This window comes from Haemaphysalis longicornis, unplaced genomic scaffold, assembly GCF_048455015.1.
Source record: "Haemaphysalis longicornis isolate Haplotype H1 unplaced genomic scaffold, Haemaphysalis longicornis Haplotype H1 scaffold_2, whole genome shotgun sequence".
Classification (NCBI taxonomy): Eukaryota; Metazoa; Arthropoda; class Arachnida; order Ixodida; family Ixodidae; genus Haemaphysalis; species Haemaphysalis longicornis.
Window position 1 is genome coordinate 151,913,775 of NW_027526295.1, and position 20,816 is coordinate 151,934,590.

The window sequence follows — 20,816 nt, forward strand, 5'->3', positions numbered from 1 at the left end:
AAAATGTCATCTACGCCAAATATCCACCGCGGAGGTGGCCTAGCCAGCTGCTGCTAGCGCTCCGAAATTGCCGCAATCACAATGAGGCGCGCGTCTCCCTATTGGCGCAAGTCGTGAGGCTCCTCCCAATGCAGTAGCGGTAACCGAGGCAGAGGCTGGCGCCTGGGTGTCGGGCTGAATCGTCAGCGCGGGCGTCAAAAGAACGCGCGCTCATCGCCGACGCGACGCGCGCACACGAACTCAAGCCTGAACCGCATGCCATCCGGGCGCGTCGGCGTTTGCGCGCGCGTTCTTTAAAATGACGCGCGACGCGCGCGGCAGTGGGAGGAGCCTGCCGACTTGCGCCAACGGGGAGGCACACTCTTCATGGCGGCAGTTTGAAAGCGCTCCGGACAGCCCGCTGGCTCCGCCGGAGATGTTTAGGCTTACCACGGTGGCGGATATTTGACAGGCGCTTTCCCTAGCCGCGCGGACGATGTGTCGTTTTCGGACTCATCAGCTCCCTTACTTCATAAGCAACTTCTTTTGTTCTTTAAAGAGCGGTCAGAAGCGGTCGGTCGAGCCACCCGCCCTACTTCGCGGCCGTTGACGCCGCCATGTTGCCGCGGCTTACCGCGCCACGCGCCGCATGCGGGTGGTATTCGCGGTGGCGTCAGCGCGCCTGTGGCGTGCGCGGCGCGTTTTCGTGAGCAGAAAACGCTCCATGCAGTTCACACCAAATGATTTTGTGCCTGCGTGCGACCAAGGCCACACGGCCGCACAAACACTCCCGCCTCCCGTCCACGCCGCAGTCATCTGCTCGCGGCTCGCGTGTTCGTATCACCCGCACCGGGTGATAAATGCGAACGGATCATCCGAATTTTTTTACATTGCGTACAATGCATTTTGGCCGGGGAATTTTGAAAATTCGTATCACAACGAAATTCGTATCAACCGAATTCGTATCACCGAGATTCCACTGTATGTAGTACTCAGGGTGGCTATGCCTTATTTATAGGCACCCTACCCTTCTTACGGTAAACTTGCAAGGGCCAGAAAAGTGCAAACCACATGGAGTGATTTTGCAAGCAAAACGGGGAGCAACACTGCGAGGAACGAACTACTTCCCGACGCGGAGGAAATCGCTCATCACTTCGCTCATTTCTGGCTCGCCCGAAAACATCACTCATCACCAGGAAATTGTTACAAAGGTTTTTTAAACGGGCCTTCTTCTTGCCTAAGAGCTACCATATTTACTCAAATCTAACGCGGCCTCAATTGTAACGCGCTCCCGTTTCTTGCAGTCCGAAGAAGAAAAAAAAAAACGCCATGTCCTCGATTGTAACTTTCATCATTTGTAAATTGGAAGTTGTAAATTTCAGTTGTATTGGGAATCCCAGATTATTCCCTTTCATTTGACTTGAAAATATTCACTTCGTATATGGCTTTGAAAGCCAAAAAAGTCAGAAAACACCTAAGCACTTCTCATGAGTTACGACTGCGAAAGCATCAATGTGCAATGGAATGCCGCAGAGTGACCCTTCGGTGTGCTGACATCGCAGCTAGTGGTGGGAATCCATGAACTGGCCGTGAGCCTATGAACTCCCGGTAACAACCGAATTTAAACCAAGACAAGGTAGTCGCTACTTCTGGTCGTAAAAAGGTTGCGTTGGAACCCCTTTTCGCACACCAAACATGTCTTTGCTGTGGACAACACTACAAGACAAAGCTGTTTGCACTGCACTTCAAGAACACTCACCGTCCGACGCAGCCCCTTCCCACGTCTTGGCCGGTTTGGCTTCTTTGGCCGCTGGCTCCTCCTCGCCAGACGATGGGGTCCGTGGCCGTGTCACCACCACTGTCGACTTGATCTTGCTTTCGGCTTCAAGGCGCCGACTGCGGCTGCTGGCTCCACCACTGCCGCTGCCGCTTGGCGCACTGCCGCCACCAGTGGCGCTCGCAGCTGTGCTGCCAGCTCCACTGCTGGTGGCCGACGCTTTCCTCCTCTGAGGTGCAAAACAGAGAAGGACATAGTTGGCATCAAGTACAGTTGGCGACTGTTACAGGCTTTTGTTATTCATAGGCAAATACATGGGCATATGTTATAGAACATAACTATACATTGACAGCTAGTTATACATAGGGGTTGTACATAGTTCGGAAGAACATAGTTGGCAACTGCTACAATGTTTCTACAGACAACATATTGTTGAGTCTTGTCAAACAGGGAGACACACAAGTTGTCATCACGAAGACGCCGAGGGCAAAGTATTTATTAGGCGACGTGCCTAACTGGTAAGGAAAGACAGAGAGAGCACCGGGCAGAGGCTGGCAATATGGCGAACAAACCCAAAAGCACAAGCCACAAGCCAATGCGCTTCTTCGTTGTAGTCTACTGCATGGCACTTACTCACACAGGGGGAACACCCCGTAGTGTTTGTGGACTTTTGGCTTGGAGGTGAAGTGGATGCACACGTGACAATATTTCATGATATGCGCTATGTTAGCCAAGTGAGAAGCAAGACTTCGCAGAGCAGATGTGGGCAAAGGATGGCAAAGGACATCTATTCTGGCAAAGCAGGATTTGTTAGTAACACATGGGGGTTACTTTCCTTGGAAAAAGCTTGTACAGTTCTGAGCAACATAGCAGCATAATGGCTCGAAAATGAAGGGGGCTCTCTTTGGACAACAGAAAGTTACATTTTAGCGCTGTTTAGCCAGTTTCGAAAATAACCCTGAATGCAAAGCAGGGTTGTAGCAGAGAAAGTATAAACACAAGAAGCATCAGCCTAGAGAATAATCACTGAAGTAAGCTGGTACACGTAAATGCAAGCACGAGGAACAGGGTCATGTGGGTGAGGATCAATGCTGGTCTTTGCGTAATTCGAAAGTGAATAGCAATAAAGGTGGCAGAAGAGAAAAGAAGCATCCACTGGCATCCCGTGTTTTGTTTTGAACACACCACGTAGCACCACACAGTTCCAAGGTGGTCATTCTGTAAGAAATTACCACCGGTTCTGCCATACGCGAAGATGGCTGGTATGACATCATAGATGGCTGGTATGACATCATAGGTTCCGGTTGCTGGAAATGAGCTAGTGGGTCACATGGCCATTCCCTTTTCTTCTAAATTTTGTAGCTTATTTGAGTGAAGCCTATGTTAAAAGTGGTGTCAGTATGGCTTTAACGAGGCAATCTTTCGAATGAACCAAACTTTTGTTTTGTCTGCATGGTCCCTTTAAACAGAAAACAACAGTCTAAGCAGCAAGAAGCATGGGTCAGTGGTGGGGATTTGACTGTCAGCCCGGCCAGTCCCCGCACTGTCCCAGTGGACAGCCGTGGCGCATTCGTGAGCTATGCAAGGCTCGGCAGGACTGGTCGACCAAGCTACAAAGCAGTCTGCTCTGAAGGGGCAGTTCCCCTTGCACCCACCTTGGGCGATGGTGAGCGGCTGTCGGATTCCTTGGCATCCTGTTTATGGCGAACTTTGTGTCGCAAGTCCTTCTGGGCAGCATCCCTGCAGAAGACAAATGCCAAATAGGGTGAAAATGCAGTCCTGGGAGGTACAAGTGGCTTCCCCCCACAATGAGATAGGTGTGCGAATGACTTTCTTGCTACTGCAAATGGTGCTGTGGGGTCCGCTGCAGAAGGCATTGTAACAATGGTAGCACATCTGTTCAGGAGCTTATCTCATGTGGTAAAGTTTACGTGCGCACCCATTAACAGTGCGATTTGTTTTTGCAATTTAATGCTTACGTACATGCACCTGTGCTAGCAACATCATATGCTACCCCATTTGACTGCACGCTTTCAGCTGACTGGAAGAGCAGAAGTCACGATTTGCCTAAGAATAGTCTTGGACTGACCTTACAAACATGCAGTACAGTCTGGTTTCGAATACAAGAAAAACAGACTAAAGCAAGCGTGCTTCCTTCCCTTCTGGTTTGTCCAATTTTCCAAAGCACTTTTACAAAAAAAAATGAAACAGAAGTGTCGAAACGAACATGGTGACAACAAGACGACAAGGAAGTTCCTCCGATTCCTGACTGGCACAGGGCGTCCCACAATACCAAGAACGTCATGTAAGGACATATAGCACCACCATTATTATTTCAGCCCACCAGACAGCCCTGCCAGGATTCACCTGCTGATGATAAACAGCAACGGTGCTCGATGCATGCACCAAGAAAGAAATACTGGATGCACTAAACAGAGCACACCAAAGGTGTTTGGCATGCAACTCCCATGAGCTGCAGCAGTGTGCACGTAGATAACACAAGCCGTACTTACAAATCAAAGCCCCGTTCTTAAGAGGAAGATGGTTAAAGCACAAAGCTTTCTCCCATGCAACCCGAGTGAAATTCAACGTCCAAAACCCAAACTGCTTCTGCCGTGCCAGAATGGCGCAATCAGATAGACGTTAGCTACACAACGCCAGGGACCCCGGTTCGATTCCGACCACGGGAAGCCTTTTTTTCTCGAGACACTTGATGTGCCTTCACCTATCATCGTCACCCTTTTGTGAAACCCACTGTCTAAAGGCTTTCCTGCAGTGCATTATGCAGCAACATCAAGTGCCATCAGTGAGGCACAGAAAGAGCCAGCCCAGCGGCACATTTGACGGCCAGTTTTCGAGCCAAGAGCTCTCACCGTTCGGTCTTGGGCAGCCTGGAGGAGGAGGTGGTGGAGGAAGACGGGGGATATGCCTCGTGCTGGTATCGGCACTTGGTCCCGTAGGAGCATGCCCCGTTGCGCATCCAGTTCCTGCACTGCTCCCCGGGATCGTTACTACGGCTGTGCCTCTGTGGACAAGGACAGAACGGGGCAGAACAGAACAGAGCGTCGCTGAGTGCCAACGCCCCATCAACACACATGCACGCGACTACAAAAGATTACTGTACGAATAAAACTGAACAAGTTCAGTGCTCTTTGTATATTTTATCGTTTATGTCTTCTTCGCGACTGTATGGGTTTTTCAGGTTGGACAAGAGATGCCTGGCAAAGTAACCTCAACACATTTTACCCCGCCTTAAATTTCAGTCACTTCTTTCAACCTCGCTTCAACTTCAAGATTCGAGCAAAGCCATGTGCACCTCAACCATCGGTTGGACAACCACAAACCCCAGATCAACACACCCTCAGTTTTGACCTCGTCTCAACCTCTACGACAAAAGGCTATCGCAGCAGAAATACTAAAGAATTCCATCGTCACAGTTTCTTGCTTGACATTCCCCGCGAGTTAATGTAAAAAATTTCAGTAGAGCCTAGCCCAAGGAAACGTCCATTGGTGCAGCAAAATCCCTACACCTGGCGCTGATATGCAGAAATGCAGCAATTGATGATTTGATTGTAGAGTTTAACGCGCCGACGCAACACAGGCGATGAGGCGCGCCGTAGTGGAGGGCTCCGGATTAATTTTGACCACCTGGGGATCTTTATTGTGAGCCAAAATCTCGTACACACGGGCGTTTTTGCTTTTCGCCTCCATCAGAAAAGCGGCCGCCGCGGCCGGGAATCGAACCCGCGACCTCGTGCTCAGCAGCGCAACGCCTTAGCCACTGAGCCACCGCGGCGGGTAGAAATGCAGCAATGCCGAAAGTGCTGGACTGTTCACATTCCTTATTCTTAGGGGTGGTTTTTTTTTAACAATCCGGGGATCTTTAACATGCACCGAAATCTCGTACACACGGGCGTTTTTGCTTTTCGCCTCCATCAGAAAAACGGCCACCGCGGCCAAGAATCGAACCAGCGTCCTTGGTCTCCAACACGTAACTTTGCTCTATTTCAAAAAGGGGCTTTGTAAGAATCAACTTTAATGCAAACTTCAATCAGACAAGCTATACAATGAGAACATAATAAAGGACAGCAAATCACCAGCAACTTTCCCGAACTCGCCACAAATCTAATTTGTATCACTGGCCGATGCCAACAAAATAAACCACAACTTTTAACATTTCTGCAGGCCCACAGCTCAAACACAGTGTTTCAAAAAAAAAAAAAAAGATGTTAACCTGCGGCGATAAGGTGATTAAAAAACAGACACAGTGCAAAAACCTAGAGAAAATGAACATAAGTTATGGCGGACGCTACAAAGTCGATACTCAAGTCTTTTCCCTTTGTAAATGACGGGGAAACTAAGCCCCCAGAGAGCAACTCCCATTATGGCCCAACAGCTTTTGCACTCGAAAGAATTACAAAAAAAATCACATCCACAGTAGCACAAAAGTTCAGGTGGGCTCAGCTCATTTACTTGTAGTTTGTCTTACCGCCCAAAGCAAGAATGAAGCCCATGGCTACTTTTTAACGGCACAGGGTTATTACATAGTGACAACAGCCCGCTAGGTTTTACTAGGTTTGATCAGCAATCCCACACTTCGGGTTTCTTTATGCAAGTGTCAAGTCAGTGCACTGACTGCTCATTGTCGGCTGCTTTCGGGGTTATAAGTACAGAGCAGAGCCCTTGAAACATCACACTGTGGCATGGTAAGCTGATCCCTCATCAACGGCAGCAATGTTTTTCATCGTGCAAATTGGAGTGAGGTATGAACCTCCCACTCTTTCAAATAAAGCAAAGTTGTATGCTGTTTTCATTGCCCCTTGAAAACATAAACCTCCAACTAAAATGTAAAACCTGTCCAAATGAATCCTACCTATCATAGGATTATTGACAGTCCAGAGGAAGCTGTTAAAAACGAATTGAAGAATAGATTTGCCGCGCGTTATTAACATAGTTGTCGGTGTTTATGCATACTGCGTGTAATAAAATTACCATAAATATTAGTAGACAAGCACTAAAGTTTCTGGTTAGGGTATTCTTTTTATGCGGGTCTTTAAAAATCGTTTCATCTCCTGTAATTGCGAGCGGCTTTACGTGCACAACTCAATTGCCACCAAAAGCGCAATTCAGAAGTCCTTGGCGCCCAGCCAAAACCTTAAGACAGTCGGGCAGATATTTTTTTTTCGTGATGGCACCTAAAATACGCACTACAACCGTGAAACGTCGTAATAAGCCCAGATATCATCACTCCATAGTATTCTGCAACGAACATACCACGTAGAGTACGAAGTCGGCGAAGCTACGCAAGCTCTAGAAGAAAAAAAAAGGTATACCATAAATCCCACGCAGAACGCAGGGATGCTCTCACTGTTCCCAGCCGCAACCTTACCTTCATTTTAGCTTGCGCCGGCCAGACGAAAACATTGGAAGGCGTCAGTTCAGAAGCCGCAACTGTTCGGAACAGCAGACAACAACAGAGCTCGTTCGGTTAGCGCCTCGAGGCGTCGCTCGAGTTCAGATCAACCGGCGCGTGCACCTAAGCTTGTATCCATCACAGCCGCTAAAAACGGCCGTCCGGTCGTAGCAGTTTTTCGTTTTTCTTTTTCTTCAACTGAACTGCGAGATTTACATTAAATAAGCAAACGGTTTACTCACCTCCTGAGCTGTTACAGCTCCCGGTCCTAGTCGATCAAAGACGCTCGGTCTTCTGGGGCCGTCGCTACTTTCCTTTACATTTTCCACTGTTACCTTGCGCTGAACCTTACTTGACATCTAGAGAATACGACGAAAAATTAGACCACTGGCACATGATTCCACCGCCGGTAGCGAAAGCCGATCATGCTGTGATGTAACAAACCAAAAGGACTTAGCACGTCCCAAGTACTACACCCTCACCGCAAGCAACTGTGTTTACCCGACAATGAAACATCTAGAATATTGACATTCGAAACTATGTGCACAGATTTAAAAGGACTGCGATGTCTGGGATGGTGTCAAGGGTCTTTGAAAACTAACGTTACCTTCGACTGTCGCAGCCGTAGAGCTCATCACATAGCGTTGTCCCTTCAAAGAAAGGGAATAAGACACACAGATAACATAAAGACTAACGACGGAAGAAATTATATTACAAGTACTTTCGCCTAAAACGTAGACAGCATTGGCAAACACCAGTAAACACTGCGCATGAAAATAGATTATTAATACAACGACGCCATGAGAGCCCGCCGCCGAAAAGCAAGATTTGGCGGTCTCTGGCGGGATTTCACTTTTAACAGCAGCCGTAGTAGTGCTTTTGCGTGCGTTCTCGTTACTTATTTGTCGTAACTATTTGACTAAACGAAAAAAAAGGCATCTGAAAGTATTCGAGCCATAATTTTAATAAGGTGCGCAGAACTACATTGGCGCAAAATTTTGAACGCCGGTTTCGGCGGAAAAATCAAGTCACTCCAAGGCCGCCGTGGTTCGAGTCGTGTTTTCTTTTTTCCATTTCCAAATTGTGCAGACACAATGACTCTGTGCTTCATTTCTTCCTGGTGGTTCATAATTCATCCCTGGCGATTTCGTCATTCCGTCCATGGTCTCTCTTACCTGAAGGACGGGTCCTAGGCATCGCTCGATGAGCACGCGGGCCAGCTCCTTCTAGAATCGAGAAACTTCCTTGTAGCTGCGAGGGAGGTTGCAAAATCAGCTTCCTTATTGTTCGCGTCAAAGAAATAAAGACCGCTATGTAATCAAGACTCGCGCCTCTGCATTACAAGGAAAAATGGGATCATTCCGAGATGTGCGTTAATCTTTTTGCAAGAGAACATATCCCAGAGAAAAGTGGAGGGGTGCGTTATTAAAGAATCGACAGTTGGGATAGGTGGTTTTGTACATTATTGACTAGCGCTTGAAGACGAGTGCGAAAGATGAGAAGACACGCGACGGAGGTCGCATAAGTTCACACAAGCAAAGCGTATACCACTGACCAGACTACTGTTTCCGGAGTGACCATTAGTGCCTGTCAAGGCCACATAAGGACCCGAGAAGCCAGGGGGTGCATAGTTTATGCTGTTTACATTGACCCTGACAGAACTGAAAATACTGGACTTCCATGAAGCTCTGCGACATGCTGCTTGTCTCAATACCGGGACACGAGTCCCTCAAGAGTAATAAAGCAGCGCATACACAGGTCAAGCCATTACTCACGCAGTGCGTAAACTGCCTCATGCTTCCCAAGGCAGAACCTCTACTCAAGTTCACAGACCGCCTCGTCCATTGCAGACAAAAGAGACACGACTGCCAAGCGACGAGGCCACCGCCCTTCAGAAATTACAAATAAACTCGCACCCCACAGCACTCCGCGCTGTGCCGTTTACCCACCTTCTATCATGCAGCTATTTCTGCCCGTGCACCGGCACCTTGTACCACTTGGTATGCGAGCATAACTCTTTCCCAACTCAGTGGATGGTTTGACTAGTACAGGCCCCGCGACCCAGCAAGACGTGGTGAAGACCCAGGCAGCCTGTCAAATCCAGGGCACAGGGCAGGTGCCCTAACATCAACCCTTAACGCTTGCCCAATAAAAGTTTTCTCAATCAATCAACAGATCAATCAATTGGCTTTCTGATGCTGAAGGCATGGCAGGTTATACTCTGATAACCCAGCTTTGGAGATCCTACAAATTTGTGTATTTTCACGGTGGCATTCTCTCTTGTTCTGCAAGTACTGTATAAACAAATGATGCTGGAGCACTGCTCCGAGACTACCAGCACAGTGAGCATTAAACTTTTACAACATCAAGCCCTGTGCGTAGATAGACCTATGTAGAGGAGGGGTGTAAAGTACATAGGATATACTCCTTGGAGATGTACAGATAAATTTGGAACAAAAAGACAGTTTAGTCCAAAATGAAGACTCGCACAAACTTACTCAGTAGGCAAGACCCAAGACTTTTCGGACAGAGGGAAACCCTACCAGTGCGCTACAGCAAATGTGGAGGTATGGCAGATCACCCAAGAAATTTCTCAGGTCATCAAAATAAACAAGAAAAGCAGCATGCAGAAACTTGTAGAGTGTATCAAGGTGTGACATTTCTTCTCACCATTTGTAGTAAAATTTGAAATTTGTTCCGCAGGCGCACAAAAACATAGCCGAAGGCATTTCGCATCCAACTGAGCAAGCGTGTTCGTTGCCTGCATCCAGACACTCAAGACAAATATGAAACAGTATATGAACAAATACTTTAATGCCAGCATTAAAAAGGAACCGCACTCGTTTTATACAGGAAACAACACACTGCCAAGTGCCATAAAATGTGATCGCAGAGTCCGAAATAACACATTCAAGCAACGCTCCACATGCCGGGAAAGCCACTGATGAAGCTTCAGCTACCCAAAAGAGCAACCACACAAACTAGCCTCGTAGCATTTAGAGCACAACAACTTCGCAAGGTGGGCCTCAATGAAATTAAGTCAACAGCGGGGAGATAACGAGGGGTGTTGGACGCAGCGTTTAACATTCTTTGGTGAGTTGTTAACGCGTCAAACTAAGGCAAACAGAAAACAAGTAAGGCCTATCGCAAAACAAATGTAAATTCTTGACTTAGCCTTTACATATGTTACAAATATATATACTATATATAGAGAGAGAGGGAGAGAGGTATACATATAAAATGAAATTCCACAGCTTCAGCCTTGCGCAGCAACATGCCCTTGGACCCGTCGTCACACAAGAAGAGACAGTGTGTTGCTTATTTTGACGCTGTTAAATATGTGCGTGCACAGCACAGTTTTGTACAGCTGCGGCGCGAAATTTCAATTAACGATCGTTGCTAGCAGTAACACCAGCTGCCCGTCTTCGTTGCCTGTTCGCTAAGGCGGATGGCATCGTTGCGGAGGTTCTCCCAGAGGCCAGGGGTCTGAATGATCTGCAAAACGAGTTTTCAAAGGTGTAAGAAACAGACGACAGCAGCAATTTTTGCACTGTAAACGTGGCAAGCATTTGTTTAGAAGTTGGCTTTACAGAAAAACTTTTAATAGGTGACACGAACAATAAAAAGTTACACGATGCCTGATCAGATGACGCCACTTGGCCAGAGAAGTGCATCGGCTTAAAATTAAAATGCCCACATGTGCAAGCAAAATCCTGGCACCATGCCAACAATGATTTATTATGACTGCTGTCAGTGTTGGTACCTAAAAATGCTAATTATTTAGGCAGTACCCTTAGACGGATTTGCCTTATAATATCCTGCCTTGGACACTATATGTTCTGCAGGGTTTCGGCCACAAAAAAGTGCAACGCTATCATGTTTTCATTGGCTGACCACTGATTTATTTCAAGTGATGTTTTTTAACTCACTGGAACAATCCGAGATATAATGACTAAATGTTGCAGCTACATAATGTTCAAGATATTGTGTAAAAGTCCTTACATTCGCCACGTAAATTTACAGTTGATTTTTGCTCTTGAATTTCAACTGCATACAATGTTCTGCTTCACACCTCACTGCACAAATTTCTCCACCACAAATGTAGCAGCACCAATTCCTTGAAGGTGCAGAGATGGGGCTAAAAAACTGTTACAAAAACTAGAACTCAAGCTCTTGTAACAGCACGCAGGTCTCCAAAAAAAAAAAATCAGCAAGAATGTTGGTTACTTCACCCAGAAAAAACACAAAAAATTTAAGATATACATTATGTACACATACTAGCAGAGCAAAACTCCTGCAAACATGAAATTCCTGACTGTAATACTTCTTGACTTACTAAAAAAGTTATCCCTAGGAGGTTTTGCATGACTGGAGAAAGCAGTTCTTCGAACTTAAACATAGGTTGGCCACACAAGCATTGCAGAAAGCATTGGTTTTCTGTTCCACTCTCTTTTGTTTGTAGCACAGTTTACAGTTTCCATAGTTCTTTACAGTTTCGACAGTTTTAGGTTTTCTGGGGCTTGTGTTGAACATGGGTGTCAAGTTTCCAGCTGGTTTCACGCACTTTTGCTTTCAATAAAGTCTTAGGAGTCAGCGCTGCTAATATCATCTAAAAATTTGTGTGTGGGCTCATCCAAATCCCTAGAAATGCGGTGTTTCTGCGGCGCGGTCGCGCACGATGTCGACACCATCGCTGTATCTTCAGAGTGCTGTCACGACTCCGGCAGCAATTTTAAAAAATCGGTGCCGCGGGAAAAAACAAGAGCAACGAGGATGTAGATGTCTCTACTACTCAGTGGATGGAGCCAGCTCTGGCTCCATCTTCGAATTTGAATAGAAAAATGTCAAAATTTAAACTTGAAAGCATCGATAAACTACTGTCATTTGAATAGGCATGGGCAGGAAAGTGTTAAGCTATGATGCTAGCCGCAAGGTTGGCCTCTTTGTCTCAACTAAGCACACACATATTACGAGAGACTGGTCCTCTTATGCACGGTCACTATCTCTGTTACAAAAAGTACGTACATACATAGGCACCAGAAAGTACCTGTCAACTGACAAAGCAGGAAAGCTCCCTCCCCCTCGCCACCCAAACAGCACGCGAAAACTTGCAGTGAATGCTTGCAGTGTAACTGCATAGTACAAGAAGCCGACCACTGGGTAGGTGATAAGCTACCAGCTGCATGCGGTCAAGATTGCAGAATGACCGAGGCAGTGCACAGCACGCTCGGTGAGCAAGAGTGGAGGGGAGAGAGGTCACCTTTTCTACAAGTTCCTCGAAGGCGCACTGGACTCCGTCTCTTGTCTTGGCGCTGGCTTCAATGAACAGCATGGAATGCTTCCGGGCATAGTTCATGCCCTGCTCCTTGGTCACGACCCTGTTCTCAAGCTGCACGTGGAAAAATGACAGAGGGAGAAGACAACGAAGTGAGTTAAGCATTGTTGCAGTGCCAATACATGCAATGTTAAACACTAGATTTTTTTTTGAGCTCCTCACCCGGCAATGAGTTGAGCTACAACTGGACTATGTAACATTCCGAAGTGGAGCACAGATTAATCTATGCCACCCGGGGGTCTTCAAAATGCACCAAAACTTTCAACACATGGGTGTTTTCTTTCTTTGCCTCCATTATAAAAACAGCCACTGTGGCCAGAATTCAACCGGCTTCCTCAGGCTCATGCCTTAGCCACTCAGCTATTGCAGCGAGGTTCGATTTTTTAATTATCTCGCTTAATTAAATGCAGTTTTTGTTGAAGCTGGCATGTTTGTTAATCTGACATGACAATATTTTGAAGAGAGCTAAACTCCTCATGGCCTTTACGGTCCCTCTAAGAGCAGTTCATGGAACCAAACTGCAACCAACATCAGAAAAAAAAAAAAAAAAAAAAGTCATGTTTACAAGAATCTGTAGAGAGAGAGAGAGAGAGAGAGTGAGAGAGAGAGAGTGAGAGAGTGCGCGTGTGGTGATTTTTTTACTCCTCTCCAATCTGCACCTTTGCCTTACAATCGTGACCATCTTATAATCAAATCAATACGGTACATCTAAGGTGGCCTACAACCCAAGTGGGAATCAGGTTCAACTAATTAGGCTCCACTGTCTGTTCACACTATGAAATGTACTTTGATTCAGTGCAGTACGGTGCCCAGTTGATACAATGTGCACTACCTTCACTAAAAAAGGACTAACAGCAACCGACACACTGTCAGGTACCTAACATTCCCGAATATAGCACTAAGCAGCTCCCAACACCTTCTCCTTTGAGGCTCTCACCCTGTCGATCTTGTTGCCCACGAGCATTTTGACGACGTTGTTGCGCGTGCAGTACGTCTCCAGCTCAGCGAGCCAGTGGTCCAGCTTCTGGAACGTGCTGAGGTTGCAGACGTCGTACACTGCAAAAGACAACAGGGGAAAGAGCGTGTACAAACGGCAGGCAATGCTTCCCCGCAATGAGTTCGACAGGAATTCCACAGCTCTGTAACCTAAGCAGGCTAAGGGAGTACAGCATTTCCTCAACTATAAGCTCCCTCCACCTCAGCAAAGATAAGCACCCCTCCTTGCATATTAAAGCATTATGGTTTTTTGGAGAAGGAGTGCTTAGAATTGAGAAAATAGCGCTATGCACGTGAGACTGCTTGATGTGAGCCTGCTCGAGCGTGAAAATTATATGCCTAGTAAAAGCAGCTGGCCCTACCGGTAAGTTTAAGCAAGCAGTAGGCTATGACAGAGCACTTGTTATTCTAGAAGTTCCCCCGCGAGTGGCCCTTCCACACAACAAAAAGGTTATTTGGCGTTCCCGGGGGCCCGCCGCTTACAAAAACATGTTTAATTTGGAGATGTTTTAAACATAGGCAAAAAGACAAGACTTCTGCACAGTAATGCAGTTTATACGATTGAACCCTTAAACTGCCCATTACTATTTTATTCTGTTGTTGTCATGATCAGCTATAAGGCAGAATTTGTTGAGACTGCAACTTCCTTTAAAACTACCATTACACTCATTATTTCAGTGTATGGGAATGTGTTTCCAATCATTCTTGCACAAATAAAAGTAACTTATCATTTCTGACAGTTGAGTTAATCCTGATATTTGTGATACCAAATTTCATGTCTCTCTTCTACTTTTTGAGCTAGGAACCTTGTATATGACATTCTTTTGCCTCTAGCTCAAAGTGCAGTATTCGCACAACATCGACTGCCCTTCTACATTAATGCCAGATGCTAGGGCAAGCCCTGCATTACACCAAACCACCTTTCGCACGCACCAGTGCAACTAGTGACTCTTAGTTTGAAACCAACCACAAGACCAGTACGTTTGAAAGAATACCTTCGTGTTTGTCACCCAACACAACACAGAACATTCAACGATGTGCCACTTTTCCACAAGTTTTCAGTACCTGTTTTGCTCTAGAGAGGAAAACTAAGGAATGTGCTTCACTCCGTGGCAAGAAAGCAATTACTAGGATTCCAGCCTAGGCTTAAATAAACGCGCACCTCGCCTACACCTCGCACTACGGCAGAAAGGTTCCAGGCAATATTGGCTTAATTCAAGCTATTTGAATGGCTTGAAATAAGCCAGTATTGCCTGGTTTCAAGTCAACAATCTAGAACCAAAGAGAATGCCTTGTTTATCGTATTTCCAAGGAAGGAAGGAAGGAAGGAAGGAAGGAAGGAAGGAGGAGGAGGAGGAGGAGGAGGAGGAATAGCAGTAGCCACCACTGTTTCGCACCGTAACATCATTCACCAAACTGCAGCTAGCCGATCTACACTGAAACCAATATGAACAGTTTTACATGCAAATGTTCTTACGGGCCACCAAGTTCAGCAAGGGGCTGAAACTAAAATGCTGCAGTCTGACTATCGTTCCTGCCTGCTATCCACAATGCCTGTCGCTACCAATTTTTCCTAGATTGCGTTCTTTGAAATACACCTCGCAGAATGGAGACATGCAGTGACCTACCCAGGATTGCCCCCTGGGCTCCCCTGTAGTAGCTTGGCGTGAGGGTGCGGAACCGTTCTGAGCCTGCCGTGTCCTGAAAGTGGGCAAAGTGACAGCAGACAAACAATAAGGCCACAGGGAAGGCTAACCCCATCAATTCCCATAACGCGCAGAAAAAGAAACAAACAGGAAAGAAAACAACGCGTTAAAAGGCTGCTTAAAAGGTGTGGGCACTACAGGAAATAACAGTTAAAGCTAACATGCACCACGTTCAAGCAACACTACAGAGAGACAAAGTTCAATTAAGGAAGCATACCCAAATGGCCAACTTTGCCTTGTTCCCGTCCACGGTGACAGTCTTTACTTTGAAATCAACACCTGCAGGGAACGAAAAGAGACAGCAGTTGGAATTAGCTTGCGATTGCAGTGGAAATGAGTTAGGCTTGAGTGATCAAGCTGGTGCATTTAAAGGTTCTTTCAGCAATTTTCGATAGTTTAAAATTAATTTAACGGTGCTCTTTTAGTGCAATATGATGTCTGGCTATTGAAAACACTACATTCGGAACTCCAGCAACCCAGCATACATGTTATAACTCAAGTGACCAGCTTATTTGCATCCATCCTGCCACGGCATAAAAGACCATACAGAATGTGTGGATATCAGAGCGTACCAATGTACCTTGCTACCAATGGGAAAAGAAACCATCATGTGTGTGAGATCTACGCTTTACGTTCACTGGCATCAGTAACGTAGCTTAGTTATTCCTAACAGAGATCCACACCTAGCCAGTTATGTAACTTAAGGGGGCACACTAATCTTAGAAACTTTTTTTTGCTTTCCCACCAATTTTCATGAAACTTTATGGGCTTGTTCAGTTTTTTTTAGCTGAGTTCAAATATCTAATTAATTTTTATGTGAGGTAATTAGTTTCCAAGTTAATTAAAATTGTTCCTCGATCGTTCTTGAGAACAATAGGGAAAAACTATTGAACAAAAATTACCAGCAAGGCATGAAGAGATACCAGAAGTTGTGAAGAATGAAATGTGGGAAGCAGTTTTTTTGTTTTGCAACCTTATACAGGTTTACAACAATTCTAACTTATATGCTTGAAGTACACCTGCTAACCAATTAAAAATAACACTAATTAAACAACTACTGAAACAAAATGCAAAATCTGCTTCCCTTATTACATGGTTTCAATATTCAACTCCACAGTGAAAAAGAAATGATCTTCCTAGCTGCACTACATGCTGGGATGTACCTCTCAAAAATTTCTGATCACAGCGATACCACTCGTGACGAAGAAGTGGGGAATTATGGGAAAATTGTTATTCTTTAGTTAAAATTAGGCCTCCGGTACTGTCCCAAGTACAAAATTTTCGGAGGAAAAACTGTGTAAAGCAAGAGAAAAATAATACCTAAAAAAATGTTTTTTGGGGCAATTTTTTGGTCCCAAAGGCCCATGTGCCACTTTAATTATTTTACACTCAAACAGCAAGGGATGGAAAATATGAAAACGACAACTTTAACCAATCCCTGTCTTTTTTTTTTTTTTTTGGCAGGAAGCAGTATACTGAAACTAGTGGACTGTATACATCTGGTACGTTACCCAGACATCACACAGCTTTAGAATCGATTTTAATACAGGCAATGCTCACCTATTGTTGCTGCCAGGTTCGGATCAAACACGTCATCCGTAAATCGCAGCAGCAGGCTAAAAAAAGAGCAGGCACAGATTGCAAATAAGCATGAATGAGCTTACAGTTTTCCATATCTGTTATTGGCAGCCTCAAAATTTGCTCCAAAACTTACTAGTGAGGATCAAATTAGAATGAGCCCTTTTATTACAGATCTCATGGTGTGGTTACTAGCAGCTGGAAATTTGCATAAGCTTTTATGTGTAATGCATGTGAACAGTGCAGTTTTCGTGTTTGAGAAATACTGTTTCACGTCATGTGTTCATTCCGAACAAGCAGTGTGGCTTGCAGAGTTTGGTGGCTAAAGCTTTTTGACATTTCACCACAGCTGCAATCTAGAGCCAATGAATCGGGCAACTGGCAGACCACCTGAAAATTTGCCAGCATATTCACACCACACACCAATGGCCATTATGGATGTTAAAACCGGTGTTTGAGTGCCCATAGCACCCCAGCAAGCAACACACAAATAATAGAGAAACAAACTAACCAGCCTGCACGCTATCTGATACTTTATTGTGCAGACCATGTAACCACACATACTAAAACTGGCTGCTGCCAGGGCTATTGGAAGGACTTGGTCCCAATATAGCAAAAAAGGTTGACAAAGAAAATGGTAGACTTTAAGAACTCAGCCAAAAGCAATCCAAGCTGGTGACTATCCCTTTGCGACACGATGTGTACAATTGTGCACGCAACTTTTAAGAGCATTTTTGTGAGTTACAATCATTGTCATCCCCACCTGAACCGCTCAGCCAGCATTCGCATTTCCCGCTCTACAGAACAGCACTGCCATTTCGGGAATGCCGCGCATTTACCATCCACCAATGCTATACCAAAACAAGAGAGCAAGATGAAGGCCTTGGTGTTCTACGGTGCGTTAAGTAGGTGTTCTGGGCGTTACCTTTTCTGTCTACTTAGAATGATTATTAAAGCAAAACTGAAGCTGTTAATTGATTGTAGGGTTTAACGCGCCGACGCAACGCAGGCGATGAGGCGCGCCGTAGTGGAGGGCTCCGGATTAATTTTGACCACCTGGGGATCTTTAGCGTGCGCCGAAATCTCGTACACACGGGCGTTTTCGCTTTTCGCCTCCATCAGAAAAGCGGCCGCCGCGGCCGGGAATTGAACCCGCAGATGCTCAGTAGCGCAAGCACAACGCCTTAGCCACTGAGCCACCGCGGCGGGTAAAACTGAAGCTGTTACTGTAATATATAAGGGCTACAGATCACAATGATGTGTATGCATTTTCTTTCTGGCAATGGTTAGGAAACGGTGGACACGTTTACAATGGCATGTTTATGATTAAAACACGACCTAATTTATTAACTAGTACTTATGAGATCGACTTGTCGATGGTTATTAAGTGAAATTTTGGTTATCAAAAGCATACACAGGCAGTTACAAATTTTTCTGACAGCCACATCCTCATATGTGTTGCAAAGGGCTATGCCGGTGTCAGCAATGTACACAGCCATGCAAGCGGTGATCGCTGCAGATGCTACTGATACCGAAACCCAGCAGACAAACGGGCACAATGTTCTTGCAAGAACAAAGGGCTTACAAAAACAACCTGTCATAACATTGCCAAATTACAATGTTGATGATCACCATTGCAGCCAAAGCTGTCAGTAGTGGGTCTGAATACAGTTACAGAGCTTACTGTCATTCATTCGTAACACTTATTGTTGCTCGAACCAATGTTGCTGTGTCGAGATTCAATTAGATCGTTACAGGTCTCTTTACAAAATATGTAGATCCCATGACGACTACCAAAATATAAAGGTTGTGATACCCTCAAGAACTGGCATAATACTGAGTATTAGCTTTCCTCGTTGAAAGTGCTTAGTGGCTGTAGTAATGCTGTCTTGTACCAGTTTATTTTTTAACAGCAGCACTAGTTGTAAAACTTTCTACTGGCTGCATCGGTCAAACAGTAGCACTCTCATTGGCCTTAACTTTGGGAAGTTAAGGATTGGTACAGCACACCTTGAAGCCATAACGAAGTAATACTGTTATTTTTCTTTCACACACGTGTATGTAGCAGCCACACAGCTTGCTCTCATCATTCCTGCCAAGTGTTCAGGTTCTTCAAGGAGGGGGGTTCCACCCACCTTGCAGCCTCCTACTGTTTTTTCGCATTAGATAATCTCAACGACGAGTACATGCAGCTCTTTTGTGACACTTGCGGGTGCTTCAACAATACAAAAAAAAAATTAAATAGAAAAAGCTAGCACTGATTACTGTTACAAGCTTTTGAGACACAAGAAATGTGTCTAGCTTCAAAGGCACCTACAATGTGAAATTGGCTTGTGTGAAAAATGAGCAGCAAATGAATGCCAGCCATCAAAAAGAGTATTTTTTACACCTGGAGACACTTATCCATATCTCTTCTTTTTTTTTTTTTTTTACGGGAGTACTTCCTTTTCAAGTTTAAGCACATACTTTTACTCGGATCTTAATGTGGTGAAGCCAATATGACTTTAAACAGCCACACAACAACAGTGGCCTTGAAGTCTCTGTTTCCAGTAGCGAGACACGCTTGTAGAGCGAATGAACCGAGCAGACTAAAGAACGATAGCTTTGCTTGAGTAGGGGGACGCCAACTGTTGCAAGGATTTATCATTTCTACGGCTCTAGAGCACACTGTATGTTAAAAAACCCTGGTGGAAAGAAAGTTCGCGCCCTTTAAAATACGATAGCTTAAAGGTCCGAACCATTTGAATACGATTAGTAGGCAATGGCAAAAGGTACTCTCTCAAAGTCTCAAACCTTCAATTAATTAAGCAGGCTGTTTATAAAACAATACGTCGGCGAATCGCGCGGACAGTTTTGTCTTCGTTAAGTACAAACGCGAACTGTCGCACGGTAATAGACCATGTTGAACCTTATCACTTGGTTTCCTGAGGGCATCATTATCTTGAAACCCGAAGCAAGCAAAACGGCGATTGCGTTGTCAAGGCGGGTGCAGGAGGAATCAATGGCATTTCAACTCTCAAAACATGCTTTCATTTATCCATAAGCTCAACACGGCAATTCAAACCAGCTGACAGGAAACTTGATCCCGGTCACGCGCCAGAACGACATGAAGCTCCTCCTCGATATCCTTGACGAGAAAGCTGGTAAAGCTACGCGGACTACATTGTCAACGGTCCAGCATTTAGAACCCTTCTATGAGTCACAGTTATTGCACCTGCATTCGGCACGCCTCCGCTTAAACTAGCCGCAAGAGTAAATGAATAACACACATTTCGTTAACCAGCACAAACCATAAAACAGCGAGAGTGACGCAGCTACAGCTGTAAACATCAGAGTGAGGCAACCAAAACGGTCGTAAATTGTTCCCACCGATTTGCGCACGAACTGCGCGCATCGGGATGAATCCAACGCACTTGGCAGCGGCAATGAATCGGACGTTCGTATGACAAAGTTCTTAGGCTTACCCAGTTAGATGCGTGCTAAAGAGGAAAGACAAAATCCCGTCGTCGACTCACCTCGATTTTCCGACGTTGCTTTCTCCTATGATGAGGATTTTAAGCGTCGTGAGCACACCTTCGTCGTCCATGACGCTTGGTCACTACGTGAATTTTTCGGGCGAATCCGATGTAAACATGCGCGCGCCAATGAGAAAAACGACAGCTGATGGCCGTAAACGCCAGAGGCCGCCCGCGACTTAACGAATCCCCGTTTTGGAAAGGGTACCTCCGGTACCGCTAGCTAAAATCAACGTTAACGTTTACAGCGTAGAGATTGCGTCGCTGAAATTCCAGGGAAATTCCAGATGTTTTCGGCTCGATAAAAGTTCTCCTGTGATTGGCGTTTTTGCTCGTCGCCAGCCAATCGAAGACAACGTTCTTACAAACAAAAAGTTATAAAAAAACTGTATTTTATTAATACATAATTTTGGTATGTATTGTTTATATTTATTTAACAGCACAATTAATATGAATTAATAATATTGTGTACAGTTGATTTGTCTTTTTGTGCTTTTGGCCGCAAGCTAGCACATCG

At 45.4% G+C, this 20,816-nt stretch overlaps 2 protein-coding genes across 4 annotated transcripts in view; both read right to left on the reverse strand.

Moving 5' to 3' along the window:
- The window catches only part of LOC144169326 (uncharacterized), a 60,266-nt gene extending 52,259 nt beyond the window's left edge, over nucleotides 1-8,007 (reverse strand). For 2 of the 3 annotated variants that reach the window (XM_077698419.1, XM_077698417.1), the window contains exons 1-5: nucleotides 7,777-8,007; nucleotides 7,412-7,528; nucleotides 4,630-4,781; nucleotides 3,412-3,496; nucleotides 1,739-1,985 (exon numbers count right to left, since the gene is read on the reverse strand). In XM_077698419.1, the coding sequence (XP_077554545.1) occupies nucleotides 1,739-1,985; nucleotides 3,412-3,496; nucleotides 4,630-4,781; nucleotides 7,412-7,528 (601 nt within the window). In that variant the 5' untranslated portion in view covers nucleotides 7,777-8,007. Of the gene's footprint in view, nucleotides 1-1,738; nucleotides 1,986-3,411; nucleotides 3,497-4,629; nucleotides 4,782-7,145; nucleotides 7,278-7,411; nucleotides 7,529-7,776 lie in introns of those variants that run through there. The other variant, XM_077698418.1, reaches the window with a different exon arrangement.
- Nucleotides 8,008-9,956: 1,949 nt separating this feature from the next.
- Nucleotides 9,957-20,631, reverse strand: LOC144169327 (ras-related protein Rab-18-like). The gene is made up of 7 exons (XM_077698420.1): nucleotides 20,300-20,631; nucleotides 16,767-16,822; nucleotides 15,424-15,485; nucleotides 15,129-15,201; nucleotides 13,442-13,560; nucleotides 12,430-12,558; nucleotides 9,957-10,664 (listed from the first exon to the last, which is right to left on the reverse strand). Exons 1-7 carry the CDS (start codon nucleotides 20,368-20,370, stop codon nucleotides 10,569-10,571), a joined length of 606 nt encoding a protein of 201 aa, XP_077554546.1. The 5' UTR covers nucleotides 20,371-20,631; the 3' UTR covers nucleotides 9,957-10,568.
- Between the last annotated feature and the right edge of the window lie 185 nt (nucleotides 20,632-20,816).